General features: G+C 36.0%; 2 protein-coding genes and 1 long non-coding RNA gene across 25 annotated transcripts in view; 1 reads left to right on the top strand and 2 right to left on the bottom strand.

The window, feature by feature from the left end:
- LOC134005661 (complement C1q-like protein 3) overlaps positions 1–17,829 on the bottom strand; it is a 26,389-nt gene extending 8,560 nt beyond the window's left edge. For 3 of the 23 annotated variants that reach the window (XM_062444623.1, XM_062444613.1, XM_062444616.1), the window contains exon 1: positions 17,545–17,829. In XM_062444623.1, the coding sequence (XP_062300607.1) occupies positions 17,545–17,754 (210 nt within the window). In that variant the 5' untranslated portion in view covers positions 17,755–17,829. Of the gene's footprint in view, positions 1–3,515; positions 3,961–4,147; positions 4,277–4,436; positions 4,570–9,189; positions 9,471–10,133; positions 10,263–10,415; positions 10,468–10,551; positions 10,600–10,657; positions 10,674–17,220; positions 17,350–17,544 lie in introns of those variants that run through there. The other 20 variants (XM_062444629.1, XM_062444612.1, XM_062444619.1 and 17 more) reach the window with 17 other exon arrangements.
- On the bottom strand, positions 12,674–14,343 carry LOC134005662 (caprin-2-like). Its single transcript, XM_062444639.1, has 3 exons — positions 14,031–14,343; positions 13,559–13,687; positions 12,674–13,250 (listed from the first exon to the last, which is right to left on the bottom strand). The coding sequence occupies exons 1-3, from the start codon at positions 14,326–14,328 to the stop codon at positions 12,970–12,972; spliced, it is 708 nt and encodes a 235-aa protein (XP_062300623.1). The 5' UTR covers positions 14,329–14,343; the 3' UTR covers positions 12,674–12,969.
- LOC134005679 (uncharacterized) overlaps positions 14,446–19,596 on the top strand; it is an 11,337-nt gene continuing 6,186 nt past the window's right edge. Inside the window, exon 1 of the long non-coding RNA XR_009927880.1 lies at positions 14,446–14,519. This is a non-coding gene — a long non-coding RNA (uncharacterized LOC134005679). The remainder of the gene's footprint in view (positions 14,520–19,596) is intronic.

Raw genomic sequence — 19,596 nt, 5'->3', positions numbered from 1 at the left:
CTTCAGTCTGGTTTCAGTCTCCTTCAGTTTGGTTTCACTGTCCTGCAGTATGGTTTCAGTCTCTTTCTGTTTAGTTTCACTGTCCTGCAGTCTGGTTTCAGTCTCCTTCAGTCTGTTTTCAATAGCTTGCAGTTTTCCCCCCATGGCACCAAACTTAATTAGAAGATCACACATGTCAGGTGAGCAGACAAACTGCATTTGACTATTTATTTCTATGTCATTAGCATTAGCATCATCCTGGGCCAAAGTCAAGCCACAGAACAGGAACACAAAAGATAACACTGTAAATGTCATCCTGTCAGTTGAATCCAAGATCTCTCAGTCTCCTAAACTCTGATTGAAATGATCCCTCTGACTGATTTCATGTTGTTTAAAAACGACCTGTTAATTTTTAACTTCCCATTTGACATGTGACTTTATTATCTCATTATAAATCATCTATTATTTATTTCATGGAGGAGAAATCAGGAACACCATCAGTGTTAATCTTTGTATATTTGATTGTTACTTTTTTGTTACAATGTGAAATTGACAAAATAATAATATTTCTTTTGGTTGCGTACTATCAAGTACAGTGGCCCTAAAGTGCAAAACCCAACATCATTACAGGAAACACAATATTACAGCCCAGCAATAAAAAGAAATACACAGACAACTTTTATAGTGCTTTACACGTGCAGTAGTGACACTTCTACAACCTTTTAATGACAAGATCATACTTCACACCTTTGAAAAATGAATGTGAAGCCCTGACTTAATTCATTCTCACTGTTCATACAATAGAGCATGACATTTAGTCAACACTCTTACTGTGAGCAGGGTGACAACAAACTGAAGCAGGTTCTCACTTTCTGCCTCAATTTCAGGATCACAAGAGACAAATGGATCAGCAGACTCAGATGTCGGTCAAATCACAGCACACACACACACACACACACACACACACACACACACAGATACACAAAGTTGACCTGTTTATTTTTAACAACCCATTTAACACGTGACTTTATTATCTTATTGCAAATTATTTATTTACTCTTTCAGTGGAAGATATCAATGTGTTAATCTTTGTTACTGTACAATAAAATATATCTATTGAGAACAGTGACCCTGAGGTGTAAAACACAACATGAAAACAGGAAACACATGACAGACTCTGGAAAACACATTTGCATAACTGAGAACACAACACACAATGTTTCAGAAAACATATTTTACCAAATGGAAATGTTTTACATTTGACAGAATGTTCAGAGTTTGGACAGTGATACTAAACAACAACCATGGATGCTTCTTTTAAATGAAATCAAATGTGCACATTAACCCAAAGTCATTATAATACTTATTATTGAATCCTACCACCTAATTGTGGTCATCCTATTTTTGTTGTGCCACGTGTACATAGACCTGTCCCCTCAGTGTCATTGAAGGAAGATAGTTTAACACAAAGGATGTGACTTTAAGACACTCGCTTAGCGACTTTAATGCAACAACCCATGTAGGAGTCAGTTTTACACATCTGATGTTGTGAACACATAATGATCAAGCTGTTATTGGAATGTGTCTGCAAATTAACCTGTAGACCGAAATGTGTAACCAGTCAAAAATAGTGTGGTGCAAACATCACATAAATGTTAGGTCATATCACCAGCACCTAATATATAGTAATGTCTATGGTGACTCATTTCCACTGCAAACTATCTAAACAACACTGAGAAATTTACAACAACATTTCTGAAGGCCAAAATTTCACAAATGAACATCAAACTGCATTCAAGAAGGCTTTAAACTAGCGATTGAGACCATAAACACATTTTGAAAACGTTTACTGAGGTTAGAAATCAAGTGAGAAGTTGGTGAATTCGCCATCGACTTGCATTGAGACGGAAGTCCTTTTGACACCAAAACAGTCGCCCCCTGGTGGCCTTTTGATAGAATGCAGTTTTAAGTTACTTCCGTTGGCATCATTTCAGAGGACCGGAACTCCCCGCCTGGTTCAACAACACAAATGTAATGTAACGTTTACTGAGAATTATGTAAATAAATGTATCTAGAAGCTTCATTGGTTTATTAAAAAAAATACAAACCAAGTTGCCTAATAATGCTGCTACTATTAGTCTACTACCACTTGTATTCTCATCTTTGTAGTGAGATGAAGTCTGCCTGCTCACCTGACGTGTGATCTTTTGATAATTTTTGGTGCAATGGGGAAAAAACTGCGAGCTACTTAATCAGACTGAAATACAGTGAAAAGCAGATTCAGGAACTGAGAAACAAAGGTAAAGTCAAACACTTCCTAAACTATGGTGGGAATATCCTCATTCAGCACAGTAACACAAATCCATTTGAAACTGACAGATTATCCAAAAACTTGAAGCCAGTAAATAACCAAACATCTTTTCTATCAAGAGCAGCACTTATCTGAAGCAGACTGGACTATAGTTTAATAACAGAAATAAAAAAAAGCCTTTGTCACGATCTGCCCCAATGTGGATTTAGCAATACTGTCATTATGGTCATAAACATGCACACAGTTTTTTATTGGCTTGTTTGGGAGTTCTACGTGGACAGCATCCAATGAAATATGACATGCCCACAGGGCAGGAATTATAGCCAGACGGCCTCTGTAATAGATTGCCCTGGGATGTGGCTGTAATGCCCTTTCTTAAATGAACTCCCCACACAGCCAGTTTGATATGCCCTGTTATGAACTGGCTGTTGTGCCCTGAAAACAAAGTTGCAGATTTCATGATTACATGTGACACAGCAATTAAACAGACTCAACGTTTCCCAGTGTCTCCATCACCATGCTGGACATAAACAGTAGCACAAGATTTCTCCCACTCCACAAATATATGTGTAACATTAACGTTGACTACTAATCTGCTACCTAAGTATTGATGTATTATATCTTTTAAACAAGAATATTATGCAACTGTCTGTATTATTTTAATTTATTTTTTAACAACATTAAAGTCAACACAAAAAATAACACCAACCAAATTGTTTATTATTGTATATTCATTTATTTATATGAAGTTCAACCATGACAATATTCAAGTTTATTATCATGTCGAACAGCTTTAAAACCACAATTTACCAAGAGTTTTTCAGTGTATTAATTCCTTGTGGACCGAAATGTGTAACCAAAAATAGTGTCTGTGGTGCAAACATCACATAAATGTTAGATCATATCACCAACCCCTAATATATGGTAATGTCTATGGTGACTCATTTGCATATCATCCAATCTAAACAACACTGAGAAATTTACAACAACATTTTTGAGTTTTTCAGTGTATTTATTTGTTTTGGTTGTACAGTAGAATATCAATATCAATGGATTATAGGCAGACAAATACACACTGTTCAGATTACTGATATGATTCATGACATGCAGCAGTAAACTATTACAGAATATGTAGGTGCATGACATTTAATCCATCCAGTGTTCAAATATCAGAATTTGGTAACACATTTGTTCAACTTCATACAAACAAACAAAGTTATTATTATTTCTCTGGATCAACATTTTGCCTTCTTTTTAGTAATCTGTGTTTAAATTCTCATCACAAAAATGTTTTCTTGATCTGAAGTGTTGAAGTAGAGATATCTACACATATTGGTAATTAATCTCTATCACAATAAAGAGGTTTACCTCTGTATTATTAATCCTATTTTACACTTGACTGACCAAAAAACCACTGAAGGTGGTATGGTGGTCAGTTCCATAAACATGTGAGTTTGCAGTCATGTTCACATAGACCTGGTCGCCTGGCTGCAGCTGCAGGAACACAGCGTTTGCTCCATTATGAGCAGTTTCATGGACTGCTGGGTGATTCTGTGTCATGATTACTTGTTGGTTGTTCTTGTAGAGATACAGCACTGTGCCATACTGTTTTCCAGCATGATGGAAGAGTGTAAAATAATAAACACCTGCAACAGGTGCAGTGAAGATACCTGTGGAGACAAAAACACGTTTTTGGTTGTAGTCTTGAATGTTTAACATCAAAGTTTTGGCTTAACTTCCTTTATCTTTTTTGAGAGGGTCACATGAAATTGATCCATTATTCCAGGTAAAATGCTGATCCTACTAAAATGTTAGTTCTTTAAATGAATATGTGTCTATGTATATATCAGATATTACCTGTAGATGGACTGTAGGCACCACCAATGTTTGTTTTCACTGCTCTGTAGATCAAAGTCTTGTCTGTGTTAAATGGTCCAAAGGTTCCGCCGAAACCTGCTGCTGCACTGAATATTACCTTGGTTCTCTCTGTATAAAGTAAAATATAATATCATTATCTCGTTAAATATTTCTGTCCTACTAACATCTTCCATCATTGTTTATTACATCATATTAAACAAAACAATTCATTCATTCTTTATTAAAGTCTTGAAGTCGTGAATCAATCTCAGGAAATGAGTGACTTTACCTTTGTTTCTCAGATCCATAATCTGGTCTTCACTCTCCTTCAACCTGGTTTCCATGTTTTGCAGCTTTTCTCCCAACTTCATCAGAAGATCAGACATGTCAGCTGAGCTGGCAGACATTTCTCTATTTATTTCTTTAACAGAAAAGATAACACTGTAAATGTCACACTCTCAGTTGAATTCAAGATCTCTCAGTCTCCTAAACTCTGATTGAAATGATCCCTCCGACTGATTTTGTGTTGTTTTAAAACGACCTGTTAATTTTTAACTTCCTATTTGAAATGTGACGTTATTATCTTATTACAAATGAACAGTAAACAGTTTCTGTGGAAGAGTAACAAGGAAATATTAACATGTTCTGGAAACCATTAATGTTAATGTTTGATTACTGACTTTTAATTGGTCTTCATCACACAATAACAGGATTTCTTTGAGTTGCGGCGCAATAAAATATCTATCTATTAATACAGTGGAAAAGACAATATAATCACAATCAAGATCAGTTCAGAGTTTTTGACCATGCAACCATGCACTAGTACTCACTGAGCCAATCCTTCCTGTTAAAGCTTTCTAGCTGTTCTACAGTCCCTTCTCTGTCTTGTCTGTTCTACGGGACATTTTGACACCATGATATGTTGAAAGTATGAAATCATATGAATACCATTTGTTACTTTTTCAATCTCTTCTTCCTTCCTTTCAAACTCAGCTTAATATGTGTTCATTGACTCTACTGAGATGTTAAAAGTGAGTATCAGTAAATAGTTCAATTTGTCATTCAAAAACAATATAAATACACCAAAAAGTAATTTCTGACATGCTGTACATGCAATAAATGTAGAATTTTAGAGAGATAAAAGAGGTTTTCTTACCTTTCTCTGTTACTGTGTTTATTTGGAGATGAACACTACCAACTGATGTTTAAGTGCCTGTTAGAACAACCAAGATGTTTCTCGCCCTCCTTCCTCTTCCCCTTCCTCTCTTCACCACTTCTCTAACACATCTGACCACAGCTGACTATCTTCAGCCAAAACCAAGCTTAACACAGCCAATCAAATTAATGCACATACAGTTTGTGTGACTACCAGTAATTCTGTACGTGCATGTTTGACACGAACCAACTGCTATTTCTGTATGTGTGAACATGTCAGGCTGAGACACTAATGCTGACAACTAATACTAGAAAGATATTGAGGCAGAAGCACTCACCATGGCCTTTGTAAGAACATGAGAAACAAAAGTACTGCACATAATCTGCAACCTGTCATTAAAACAAATACAGGAATGATAACATGTGTAAATTACATTTGTGTTGGTGAACATTGAATTGAATTGAATTGAATTGAATTGAATTGAATTGAATTGAATTGAATTGAATTGAATTGAATTGAATTGTCTTTATTGTCATTGCATCGAGGTCAATACATCAAAATTTAAAACAGCTCCATCCTCTGTCATCACTCACACACACACACACACATCTCATACTTAAATAAAAAGGAGTAGATAAAAATTAAAATATATACACATATAGATACATACAATACACCCCATACTCATGCACACACATACATACATAAAACTATGTATAAAGTGCATTTAGTGATTGCACACAGTTCCCTGGCACAGAAACAGAACAGGTCATGATTTTTGACCCCTGCACTCCAGGACACAAACTAGAATTATGGGTCACATTCAGGCGGGGAGTTCCTGTCCTCTGAAATGAGGCCAACGCAGAAGTAACTTAAAACTGCATTCTATCAAAAGGCCACCAGGGGGAGACCGTTTTGGTGTCAAAAGGACTTCCGTCTCTATACAAGTCAATGGAGAATTCACCAACTTCTCACTTGATTTCTAACCTCAGTAAACATTTTCAAACTGTGTTTATGGTCTCAATCGCTAGTTTAAAGCCTTCTTCAATGCAGTATGATGTTCATTTGTGAAATGTTGGCCTCCCTTATTTTATATTTGACAATAAAGCAGGGTATGCATTAGGGCGTGGCTACGTCGTGATTGACAGGTTGATTGGTTCACAGGTTCAGGAGGGCGCCTCAAGCCCCTCCTTATGCCCATATAAGTAGAACCCGTGTTTTTATTTTTCCCGGCATGCACCTGAAATTTTCAAGATGGCGCTGCCCAAATTGGAAATTATTGGCCTCCGAGCAGCAGTCCACAAACCAATGGGTGAATGTTACGTCCATTTCTTATATACAGTCTATGGTCACATTAGGGGACAAGGTAAAACAGTGCCCTCTGCTGGACCAATCCAGTGCAGTGAAGCAGTACTTGAGGTTATCATAGAGTTGAACCACCTGATGAGAGTCAGCATGACAGAGCATCAAATGTGGAAAGGAGAGGAAGTGACTTGGTGAGTGACGTCTGTGGCTGGATGAGCTCACTGTGTAAACAAATATGACAACATAAGGAGTACTAACAAGAAACGTACGTCTATTGCAGATATCTTTCCTTATTCCAATCATCATTTAGCACTACCATATTTTTTTACTGTAATGTGCATTTTAAAGTAGTTCTGCATTTATGTACAGTGTTAGATCTATTTTAAAAAATGTTTTCTGTTTTCATGCGTAGAGAGTGAATGAAGTGAGGGAGCGCTGAGAGTAAGATATAAAAGCCGCTGAATCAAATCAATAAAACTTTATTCAGATTTTTTTAACAGTGGTTACGTTCAACAGCAGAAATACATTTCCCCACACACCTCCACTCAACCCTGTAGCTCAGCCTCAAACCTCTGCATCTGAAACACCTGCGTGCTGTTTAAAACACAGCAGCAGCTTCATACTGCTTTAGTTGGTTCAGTGTGTAAAAGGATAATAAAAAATAAACATGGTGATGAAGATTCTGCATTGATTCACAAAAGTCAAGAATTGATTTTCTAAACATTAGTCAATAACATGATGTTAACAGAACAACAAAGGCGGAGCTTATCTGTGAGGGCAATGCAGCAGCCGGGCAGTCGATAGCATGCACACACAGTCCGTCTTGTATTTCATCTTAAAAAAAAGAAGTGGTTGCAAGAACTTATTTTAAATGACTAAATAATTACCTTTGTGAGATGTACATGAAGTATGCTGTGAACTTTTTCTATCACTCAGCTTAAGCTAACGTTCGCAGAGCGGGGTAGCAAACAAGACCTGCTGACCAATACACACTGCAGCATTAAACAATTTAAACCAACTCTGAGGGGAATAAGATAACACGCTGATTTTGGACAGTAAAGCTAACGTGCAGCAGAGTCACTGCTGGAGACATGATGTTAATAACAAACATAATGGTGCACTCTGCCCTCCGTTTCTATTCTCAAACAGGCAGGTGAGATTCCCAACCCTATTAGGTCTATAAGCTTTACATTTTATTATTAACTTTTGACATGCTGATTTTTAAAGCACTTTCTAAATAAAAAAGAGAGTTCATGTCAATTGATGAAAAAATAGCCAGTAATGCAATAATGTAGAAAAAGAGGATGTGATACATTGAGAGCCATCGAAGTATGAAATGAAATCGTGAGGGCAGCAGAGATTCACACCACTAATTTAAATTATTCACTGTTCTTTCATGTATCTCTCATGACAATATTACTTATTTAATCCAGTGATGAAAGGTAGACCCACCCAAACTCAATTTACCATTTACTCTTCTTTTTATAGTAATAGTTTTCCCAAAGCCCAACTTTTAGAAGCAGATATACATTTCTATGATATGCTTTTACCTAGCAGGAATTTGTATTTGTAATAAATGGATAGCCACAAGTGTAACCAGGAATGAAAAGTAATAAACTACATGTTCATTATTCTATATCTGGCTGTGTACGTTCAGGTTCAGTATCAATGCGACCTTTTCACAATCGAAATGTATTTTTAAAAATCATTATATGTTTTCTATTGTTGATTGTGAGTATTTTTGTGTATATAAGTCAAATGCAAAAGACTATTTACGATTTATTTGATCACTGCAGTACCCATTCAGTGAAATACTATTACATGCACACTCCAGGGGAGCTCCTGTGTTTTGTGTGTGTTTGTCTCCCTCGTCTGGTGACTCTCCTCCTTGCATTTCCTAAAGCAGGTTCATCCTCCCTGGTCTCTTCACCTGCCTGTTGTTTCACCTCACAGAGAGCTCTACTTGCATAGCGCCCAATGAACTATGACATCCTATATTATTTGTATTTTATTTTTTCAACATTAAAGTCAAGACAATAAAACCAAGCAAATTGTATACATGTTTATTATTGTATAATGTTTTATTTATACAAAGTTCAAGCATGACAATATTCAAGTTCATTATCATGTTGAAGCAGTTTTAAAAGTTCAATTTACCAAAAAAATTCAGATTTTCTTCAGTTTACTCATTTTATTGTGACTCCAAAATATCAAAAGGCAGACAAATACACACTGTACAAACTACTGATATGATTCATGACATGCAGCAATAAGCAATTATAGAAATTTAATACATCCAGTGTTCAAATGTCAGAATTTGGTGAAACATTTGTTCAACGTCATACAAACAAACAATATTCTGGGTTCAGCTTTTATCTGCTTTAAATCTGTTTATGTGACAAAACTGTCAGCTTCATGACACAATGCAGTAAATAAAAGATGATCCATTGCACTCATTTACGAGTGAATTATTTCTCTGGATTTACATTATGAGTAACTGCTTTTTTCTGTAGTAATCTAAGTTTAAATTTAAATTGTTGAAGTGGAGATATTTACACATCTAGGTAATGACTCTCCAATTTTACACTTGACTGACCAAAAAACCACTGAAGGTTGTATGGTAGTTGCCTCCCCAAATAAATGAGTTTGCGGTCATCCGCACATAGACCTGGTCCCCTGGCTGCAGCTGCAGGAACACAGCATTTCCTCCATTATGAGCAGTTTCATGGACTGCCTTGTGATTCTGTGTCATGATTACTTGTTGGTTGTTCTTGTAGAGATACAGCACTGTGCCATAGGGTTTTCCAGTATGATGGAAGAGTGTAAAATAATAAACACCTGCAACAGGTGCAGTGAAGATACCTGTGGAAACAACAGAGTGTGGGTCACATTTGATAGATTAGTCATGAGCCACGAAGACGTTTGAGAAAAAAGGCTTTATTGGCTTTTTAAAAAATGTTGGAGAGCAAACAGACTGTGTTTCACTGGTTTTAAATCCCCCATAGTGGCATGGCTCCAGAAATGGAAATGTCAATTTTTTTGTTGATTATACCGTTTGTCCAGACTAGATAATTTGCCATGAAATCTTTTCTGTAGAGTCACCATGAGGTTGACATATGTGGTTTTTCATGTAATTCTCAACAACCAAAACTGAAGACATTCCTACCATTCTCAGCTGTACTTTGTGTGTAGTTTTCAGCATTATACCTGCTCTACATCAGACATTGTAAGCATGCTACGATTCACCTCAAAGCACTGCTGTTCCAAAGTACTGCCTCAAAGAGGCGCTAGCATGGCTGTAAACTGTTGTCTACATGTTGTGTCAGTTGAATACAAAAAAATGTTCTTCTCCGTGCTGAATTTACAGATTTTAAACATTTACAGTCTTGTCAACATCATGATACATTTATGTAAATTACCCTGTAATTACAGTACAGGTGTTTAACTTTGATTTTTGTTCATCAAAACAGACCGAAACTAATAAATATAGATTTCATGAGTATGTTACTGTATAGTATATATTACCTGTAGATGGACTGTAGGCACCACCGATGTTTGTTATCACTGCTCTGTAGATCAAAGTTGTGTCTGTTTTAAATGGTCCGATGGCTCCTCTGCCACCTGCTGCTGCACTGAACATTACCTTGGTTCTCTCTATGAAGTAAAATATAATATCATTATCTTTATAAGTACTTCTGTCCAAATAATATCCTCCGTAATTGTTTATTACATCATAATGAACAAAACAAAAACAAAATTGATTCTTAATTAAAGTATGAAACAATCACAGGAAATGTGGGACTTTACCTTTTTTTCTCAGATCCATAATCTGGTTTTCACTGTTGTTTAGTCTGGTTTCCGTCTCCTTCTGTTTGGTTTCACTGTCCTGCAGTCTGGTTTCCGTCTCCTTCTGTTTGGTTTCACTGTCCTGCAGTCTGGTTTCACTGTCCTGTAGTCTGGTTTCAGTCTCCTTCAGTTTGGCATCACTCTCCTTCAGTTTGGCATCACTCTCCTTCTGTTTGGCATCACTCTCCTTCTGTTTGGTTTCAATAGCTTGCAGTTTTTCTCCCATGGCACCAAACTTTATCAGAAGATCACACATGTCAGGTGAGCAGACAGACTGCATTTGACTATTTATTTCTATGTCATTAGCATTAGCATCATCCTGGGCCAAAGTCAAGCCACAGAACAGGAACACAAAAGATAACACTGTAAATGTCATCCTGTCAGTTGAATCCAAGATCTCTCAGTCTCCTAAACTCTGATTGAAATGATCCCTCTGACTGATTTCATGTTGTTTAAAAACGACCTGTTAATCTTTAACTTCCCATTTGACATGTGACTTTATTATCTCATTATAAATCATCTATTATTTATTTCATGGAGGAGAAATGAGGAACACCATCAGTGTTAATCTTTGTATCTTTGATTGTTACTTTTTTGTTACATTGTGAAATTGACAAAATTGACAAAGATTTCTTTTGGTTGCGTACTATCAAGTACAGTGGCCCTAAAGTGCAAAACACAACATCATTACAGGAAACACAATATTACAGCCCAGCAATAAAAAGAAATACACATACAACTTTTATAGTGCTTTACACGTGCAGTAGTGACACTTCTACAACCTTTTAATGACAAAATCATACTTCTCACCTTTGAAAAATGAATGTGAAGCCCTGACTTAATTCATTCTCACTGTTCATACAGTAGAGCATGACATTTAGTCAACACTCTTACTGTGAGCAGGGTGACAACAAACTGAAGCAGGTTCTCACTTTCTGCCTCAATTTCAGGATCACAAGAGACAAATGGACCAGCAGACTTAGATGTCGGTCACATCACAGAACACACACACACACACACACACACACACACACACACACACACACACACACACACAAAGTTGACCTGTTTGTTTTTAACATCCCATTTAACACGTGACTTCATTATCTTATTGCAAATTATTTATTTACTCTTCAGTGGAAGAGCAATGAGGATGCTATCAATGTGTTAATCTTTGTTACTGTACAATAAAATATATCTATTGAGAACAGTGACCCTGAGGTGCAAAACACAACATGAAAACAGGAAACACATGAGAGACTCTGGAAAACACATTTGCATAACTGAGAACACAACAAGAAATAGGCAATACACTAAGAAAATATTCATCTATATTTGATCAGTCCTGCCTAGTTTGACAGTTTGGTCTGAGTTTGGTGGACTGTTGTTTCAAAGACCACTTTTCTTTTTTCCAAGTTTATTTAATAAACGACTCAAACATTTGATTTGGGCTGAGATGTTGACGCTGTAGTGCAACATCTAGTGGCTGAATGATTTGTAATGCAACTTTAAAGTCCAAATGAAAAGGCATGTTGAGAGTATTTCAGAGTGAAACAGGATAAGTAGGCAGGAGGATAGACATCAAGACATTTGGGCAATTAATAGACATTTGAGGAAATTTGATTTGAACATTGACCAATCATTGGAAATGTCATATAGTGAATCTTAGCTCTGTGTCAGATCAACTGATGGATGGATGTCTTCATGATTTTATTGTTTGAAATTGTTTGATTCAAGCCTAACTGAGCCTGAACATTTTATTTTACAGGACAACAAAACATGATTTTTATATTTTATATTTATATTTTTATATAGGAATACAATTTGTGCATATCCAATAGGTGCACAAAATGACCTTGCGGATGATCTAAAAGGTTTTTTTTTTTTTATCTTAACCTAATAAATAATGATAATAATATTGATTATAAAACATCCCATTAGACATGTGACCTTGTTATCTAAATATAAATGATTGATTTAATATTTCATTGGAAGAGCAATGAGAGCAATAATATAAATCTTTTGGACACCATCAATGTGATGGTTTGATTGTTATTGCCTAATGCCTTTTTGTTGGTCTTTGACCCTTGTGAAATTGGCACAATAACAAGATTTCTTTGGCTTGGAGCACAGTAAAATATATATCTATTAAGTTAAGTGGCCTGGAGGTGCAAACACAACATCATTATAGGAAACACAACAAATCAGAGCAGACAAAATATCTTTGGAAAACACATTTACAAAAATGAGAACACAACATTTCACAAAATGTATGAAATGATTTGACAAAATGCAGTTCAATGGTTAAAGGTTTCATTGTTGATACTAAACAACCATGGATGCACTGACTCCTTTAAAAGATTGTCCCCATTTAAGTTTTTCTAACTGCTGTTCTTCTTCTTTCAAGCCTGTTTTTTAGGGTTCGTGGAGACATTTTGACACACTATGATGAAAGCATAAAATCATTTATTAGAATATCCTGTTATTTATCAGTCCGATCATCATGCACTCTTTCTCATCCTTGACTAAGCAGAAAACCGCTGAAAGTGGTAATGTGTGTATGTGCCCAAATATGTGTATTTTCACCCAAGCGCACAAACACCTGGTCCCCTTGCTGCAGCTGCAGGAACACTGCGTTGCCTCCATTATCAGCCCCGTCATGCTCTGTACGGTGGTCATAGGCCATAGACACAAGCTCATTGTTCTTGAAGAGCGATAGATCTGTTGGGTTGTTTCCTCCGGCATGATAAAAGAAGATAAAGTAATAAACGCCTGTAACGGGTGCAGTGAAAATACCTGCGGAGAGATCATTTTATTCAACAAACAGCCTTGTGGAAGTAATCGTAAATGTTTTGGCATCAAATTAGATCACACATAATCTCCACCTGTGTAAATGTATTTCTATCATAGCATCAATACATCAAGTATAGAATAAAAGGGTTAATTATGTGCTTAATCATACCTATCTACTATATAGTACACATCATAATGTAACTTAATCTGACCATTACGGTGAATGACATAATTACAAGTCAGTTTTCTGATATAATAAAACTTTACACCCAAACACGTCAATGATTGTAAGTCTTATACAATGTTGTTACCTGTGAATTGATTGTAGGCGCTGCCAGTGTTGATCATCACTGTTTTGTAGATTAAGGTCGTGTGTGTGTTAAAGGGTCCAATGTGTCCACTTCCATCTGCCGCTGCACTGAAAATAACCTGACGTTTTTCTGTGTAACCAAAGAAATAGTGAGGAGATAGTTAGTTTAATTATCACTTTATGTCATTTGTGTTACAGTAAGCTCTGATTTAATGGTTTTCAGGTCTGTGTCCATATTTATCAAACTGATAAATGTAACATTTTGGACTTTAGTGAAAGATAAAAGTAAAAGATCTTCTAAGATTCTTACAGCTTTAAACTCTTAAATCAAAGAAAGCCTCAGAGTTTGGTTGAGTTTGTTTTTCTTTGTTGTTTGATAAATGTCATATTGATCACACTCAGCTTTTCACAACATTTTAAGTGTAATTCCAATACTTTTTTTAAAGTATGAACACCAGAAAGTTTCAATCTACCTTTGCTCTTCAGTTCTTCAATCTGCTTTTCGCTTTCCTTCAGCCTGTTTTCCAAGCCTCCCACTTTTTCTCTCAAGGCACCTAACTCTTTCAGGAGTTCTCGCACATCAGGATTACAGACAGATTGCGTCTCAGTCTGTTCTGTGTCAGGAGTAATAAGAACATCTTGGCACAGAGTCAGCCGGCAAAACAACGACATGACCAAAAAAATGACAAGATTCATCTTCAAAGTTGATTCAGGATCTTTCTGTTTCCTATGATCTGACTTTTTAGGACTCACTGGCTCCTTTTTATGCATTTGGATCAATGATGTCAATAATTAACAACTGTCTCTCTCTCTCTTATCTTGTCTCACACAGTCCCCTGTGACTCTTGTGAACCCTTTTGGTTCCTAAATTCTCCAAAAGTAGAACGGGAGGCATCAGGCTCCTCTCGTGTGGAATCATCCTCCAGTTTGGGTCCAGGGAGACATCCTCTCGACATTTCAAAGTAGGTTTAAAACTTTCCTTTTTGATAAAGCTTATAGTTAAGGCCTGCCAGGCTTGGTCTTGGACCAGCCAGTATAGCAGCCTATACTGCTATAGGCCTATACTGCCAGGGGATCCTCCTATCCCCCTCCATCTGAATGCATTCATGACACATTAAAATACATAAAAAACAGAATGAGCAAGTATAGACAACAGATAATAGACATGTTCATTTCACTTTTAAGAACATTTATCAATACAGTACATGTAAGAATAAACCCAGGTTGATGAAAAACAACATTTTTTAGTTTGTTTTTTTTTTCCAAGTTGAGAGATTTACATCATTAGATCACAAAACAGTTTAAATGCAGTCCTAAATTCTCCTTTTCCCCAATTGATCCGCTTTTACCTTATGTTTGTTTGTCTTGCTGAAAGATTAGTTTTGCCCCAAGCGTCAGTTTGGGCCCAACAGTGTTCACATTTCAAAAGCTGGGATCTTCCAGGAAGCAGTGATTACACAAACAGCATTATTGAGTTATTTTTCTCCAGCCTCTGGTCTCTTGTTACTTTCATGTCTCATGATGGCAGAGAAGGCAAGTACAGACACAACCAGCATCTTTGTGGTGAAAATTATGCAAATTGATGGTGTTAAAGGTGAAAACTTTTAATAAAGAGGTTTCAGACATGTGTACTACTTCTGCAGGGGGTAAAAGGAATTGTAGTGACTGTAAAATGATTCAAAGGAGGACAGAAAATAATGAACGTGTGTGTTGTCTCTTCCTTCTCATTGTCAGTCTCGGGTGCTGAAGAGAAAGACCAGTTGTTACACTTATCTTGTCATCGATCATAAAAATCAGGAATAGCAGACACATAAACTGACAGTATTTTTCAGCAAGACGATGTTGCTGTTTTTAGCCCTTGTTTACTGTTCATATTTTGTCTATTCTCTTCACAGCCAGTTTCTAAACCACTAATCTACTTCTCACATTTAGATACCTTATCTGTCTTTATTAAATGGGTGATTACTCCTAAAATATCGACAGTCACAGTACAACCGTCATGATTTCAGTGAATGCCATTCAGAAGGATCATCCCCAACATGGAACACCCTCCACGTACCAAAATGCATAGCAGTTGAAGACAAAATGTAAAAAGTTGAAATATTTGTGTACTGTTTATTTTGGGTCTTAAACAATCATTACAAGGTTAAAGGAATGGTGTTCAGGGTGTTGTTCCTGTTCTGAAATGTAATAATAGGTCACAATTGATGTGAACAATACCTAAAGATTAAATGTTTGGAGGTAGTGATGGCCAAGATGAATTAAAATACGATACTTTAGCGTCATATTGCATGTCATTCAATTATATATATCACAATAGTAATCAATGTAGTAAACCAACCAATACTTTTGTGAGACAATTTATTTAGTATTGAAAACAACATTTTATTTATATATATATTTATTTTTCTTTCTAAGATTTATTTTGGGCTTTTCATGCCTTGATTCAGATGGTAACTGGCAGAGAGGCTGACAGGAAACAGGGAAAGAAAGAAGAGGGGAAGGAGCTGCAGCATAGGTCCCTGGCCAGAATCGAACCAGGGACGCTACGATTACAGTATGTGGCATGTGCTCTAACCACTCGACCACCAGGGCGCTCCATATTTGATATTATTAAAAATGTGTGTGTATCACTCATCAATCAAAGGTTAATAGAAAAATATTAAATATTAAATTATCGAAATATTGACACTGTATCCCAACAAAGGGGTTAATACAATTTTACATTTGAATGACTAGAAAACCACTGAACGTTGTGTGGTGCTCATATCCCCAAACATGTGAGTTTGCACCCAAGTGGACATACACCTTGTCACCTTGCTGCAGCTGCAGGATCACTGCATTTCCTCCATTATCAGCTGTATCAATTTCTGATTGGTGATCATGGGTCATGACCATCAGCTCGTTGTTCTTGTACAATAACAGCTTTCCCTGGTGCTCTCCTCCAGAATGATAGAAGATGGTAAAATAATAAACACCTGCAACAGGTTAAGTGAAGATACCTGTCAGGAGAAAAAAAATAAGTTATTGATGTTGGCCTTGTAAGTTTAACAGTTTATTTTATTCATGGCTGGGAGGATCCTGCTGGGATTGTAGGCAATCTTGCAGAAATCTAAACTGACGAATATGTCACTGTAAAATGTGATTAAATGGAGCAAAAAATATGCAAAACTAATATAACATACACTCACTGGCCTCTTCATTAGGTACACCAGTGCAATCTAAATCCAATACAACAGCTCTGCTATAAATTCTACATTTATGAAGTTTATACATTTTCAGTTTTAATTATACTTTATGTTTATTATTGAGGTCATAGTGGGTGATGGTGGTGTACTAGGGTGCATTATATTGAATGGTGTTCATAATATTATTCCTTAACATACATGAGAGGGGCAAAATGAGGCCGGTGACTGCACATTAAAAATCCTGCCACAAAATTAATTAAATGAAACAATTAAAAAAATGTGCATGTAAATTGTATACAAATCCGTAACTTCTATAAAGAAAAATAAAACGTGATGATAATTTTGTTCAACTTTTGTGTTTTTAGTTAAATTTCTAATTGTACAGATTTATCACCAGTGGTGTTAAAGTATGTTTCTGTGTCATCTTGGGAAATCTTGTTATGAGCGCATATGTAATTTTGATGTGTGTTGATACCTGTAGATGAACTGTAAGCATTGCCAATATTTGTTTTAACTGCTTTGTAGATTAAAGGTGTGTCTGTGCTGTAAGGTCCAATGATGCCTGTTCCTCCCAGTGCTGCACTGAATATCGCCTTTTCGCTTGCTGTGTGCATAAAGCAGAACATATAAATTTGAGGTATAACTTCTCACACCTCACAATACATTTATTCACTCTTATAAAATGGTTATTATTATTAATAATAATAATAATAATAATAATAATAATAATAATAATAATAATAATAATAATAATAATAATAATAATAATAATAATAATAATAATAATAATAATAATAACAATAATCAGTTTACCTTGATTCTTCAGTTCAGCAATCTGGCTGTCACTGTTGATCTGCCTGATTTCAGTGTCTCTCAGCTTAGTTTCCAAATTTTCCAGTTTTTCTTTCAGTGCATCAAACTCTGTCTTAGAAACATACGACTCATCTCCAGGCTGGGCAAAATTGAGGCCGCAGCCGAAAAACACCAGCAGACAAATGGAAACAATCATCTTCTTGATTGATTCACTGACTGTCCACAGATCTGATTCACATGTGATCACTCTCAGTCTTTTTTAAGGATGGTTTATCAATGATTAACTTGTGCTTTTTGTTGACTTTTTCTTCTCACATCAAACATGTACCTTGGTTATTTTCACAGTGAGTCACTGGCAGAGGAGAAAGTTCATTTCTGTTTTTTCTTTCATTACATCAATAATGTCCATTTTAAACTAGATTCCACAACACTTATTCTAACTCAGTGGTTAATCATAGCACAATGGCTCCCAGCAGGCCAACAATGTTTTCTCTATTTCTATAATTACACCGAGATAACAGATTGCAACCCAACATGTCCTCTATGATCACCATGCACTCCAGAATGATTCATAGGAACATTTTCTAACACAGCAGGAGATCATTTGTCTGCGCTTTCCAAAACTGTGTCACACCACTGTTAGAAAATAATGATCTTTTACAGTGTGACAGCACCACGGTTATGGCCTGGTCAAGGTTTAGGCACAAAAACCACTTGGTTAGGATTAAAATCATAGTCTTGGTTAAAATGATCACTTTGTTAAGGTTTAAAAAATGCACTTTCATCATGGTAACTGGAAACACTACAGGGTTAAGGTCACAGTAAATGTTTTTTTAAAAGCTGTAGCTCTGAACTCAAGTTACATCATCTAAACATTTCTGTTCAAGGATCCTTTCCTGTCAGCTTGCCACCAACGCTGCCAACCTTTCCAGACTAAAGACTGTTTTTGTCCCTCTTGTCTGTATCTGGGTTCAGCCAAATATAGTTACACAATCAGAGCTGGCATTCATTTACAATGACTTTGAGTACAATTTAACATTACTAAAAAGATCTAAAATAATAAAAGATACAAGATTTTTTTTTTTTAAACCCAAATCAATTAAAACAGGTAAAAACTTAAAAAGCTATGTGGTTATAGATTTAAATTGATGAAGGGTTACCAAAGTATTAATTTTTTAGAGTGCTTTGTCAAGAATTACAAGTGGTTCCAAGCTCATTACAAACTCAAAGTTGAGTGACTCTCAGTATAAGTTAGTCATCAGACTGAGTATGATGTTGCCAAGAGGAGCAGTTTCCCAATAAGGACCTTGCAGATAAACAAATATGTATGTTTATCACATCCCTCAGACAGAGAGGACCATCCGACTAAATCATACAAGATGCAATGATGAGAGCTATAAACATCAGCAGTAACAAACCTAAGAGTAGAATGATAAACAACATCTAAAGGCTTAAGGGAAGAGGCAGAGGTATGCACTATAACATATTTGTAATTCAGTGCATGAGACCATTTTATCATATAATCTTTATTGATTTTTGATCATGAAATGTCTGTTTCTTTTACTCTGAATTAATTATCTTGGAAGTAGTTGTGGTTAAAACCCACCTGCCCCTGCAGTACTCAGCTTATGAAAAATACTGGCAATGTAAATAGATTAAGAGATAAAGAAAAAATGATGTTATTCTGAGGCCCCATCACAACTCATATATGACGTACTACTGCATGAGTTCAGCCAATCATCAGCCAAAGTTCTAATAGGATACAGGTTGGACAACAACATTTCTTCTTCATTATTGTGATATTGATAAGATGAGATTGGTAAGGACGCATGAAGAAATGTAACTGAAATATTGCCTGCTTCATTGTATTTCAAGTTATTTGATAGTTTGCATGGAACACATTCACTTTTACAGGTCCAGTGCTACAGCCAATGTTTCTGATGTCAAACTCTAGTTTTTTGGATGTACTGGAAACATCTTTTTTAAATGTCATGGCACTTTTCCACTATACAGTTCTAGCACTACTCGGCTCGACTCG

The sequence above is a fragment of the Scomber scombrus genome, chromosome 23, assembly GCF_963691925.1.
Source record: "Scomber scombrus chromosome 23, fScoSco1.1, whole genome shotgun sequence".
NCBI classification, from domain to species: Eukaryota; Metazoa; Chordata; class Actinopteri; order Scombriformes; family Scombridae; genus Scomber; species Scomber scombrus.
The sequence above is the reverse complement of the archived record's forward strand: the minus strand, read 5'-3'. Positions and strand labels throughout refer to the sequence as shown.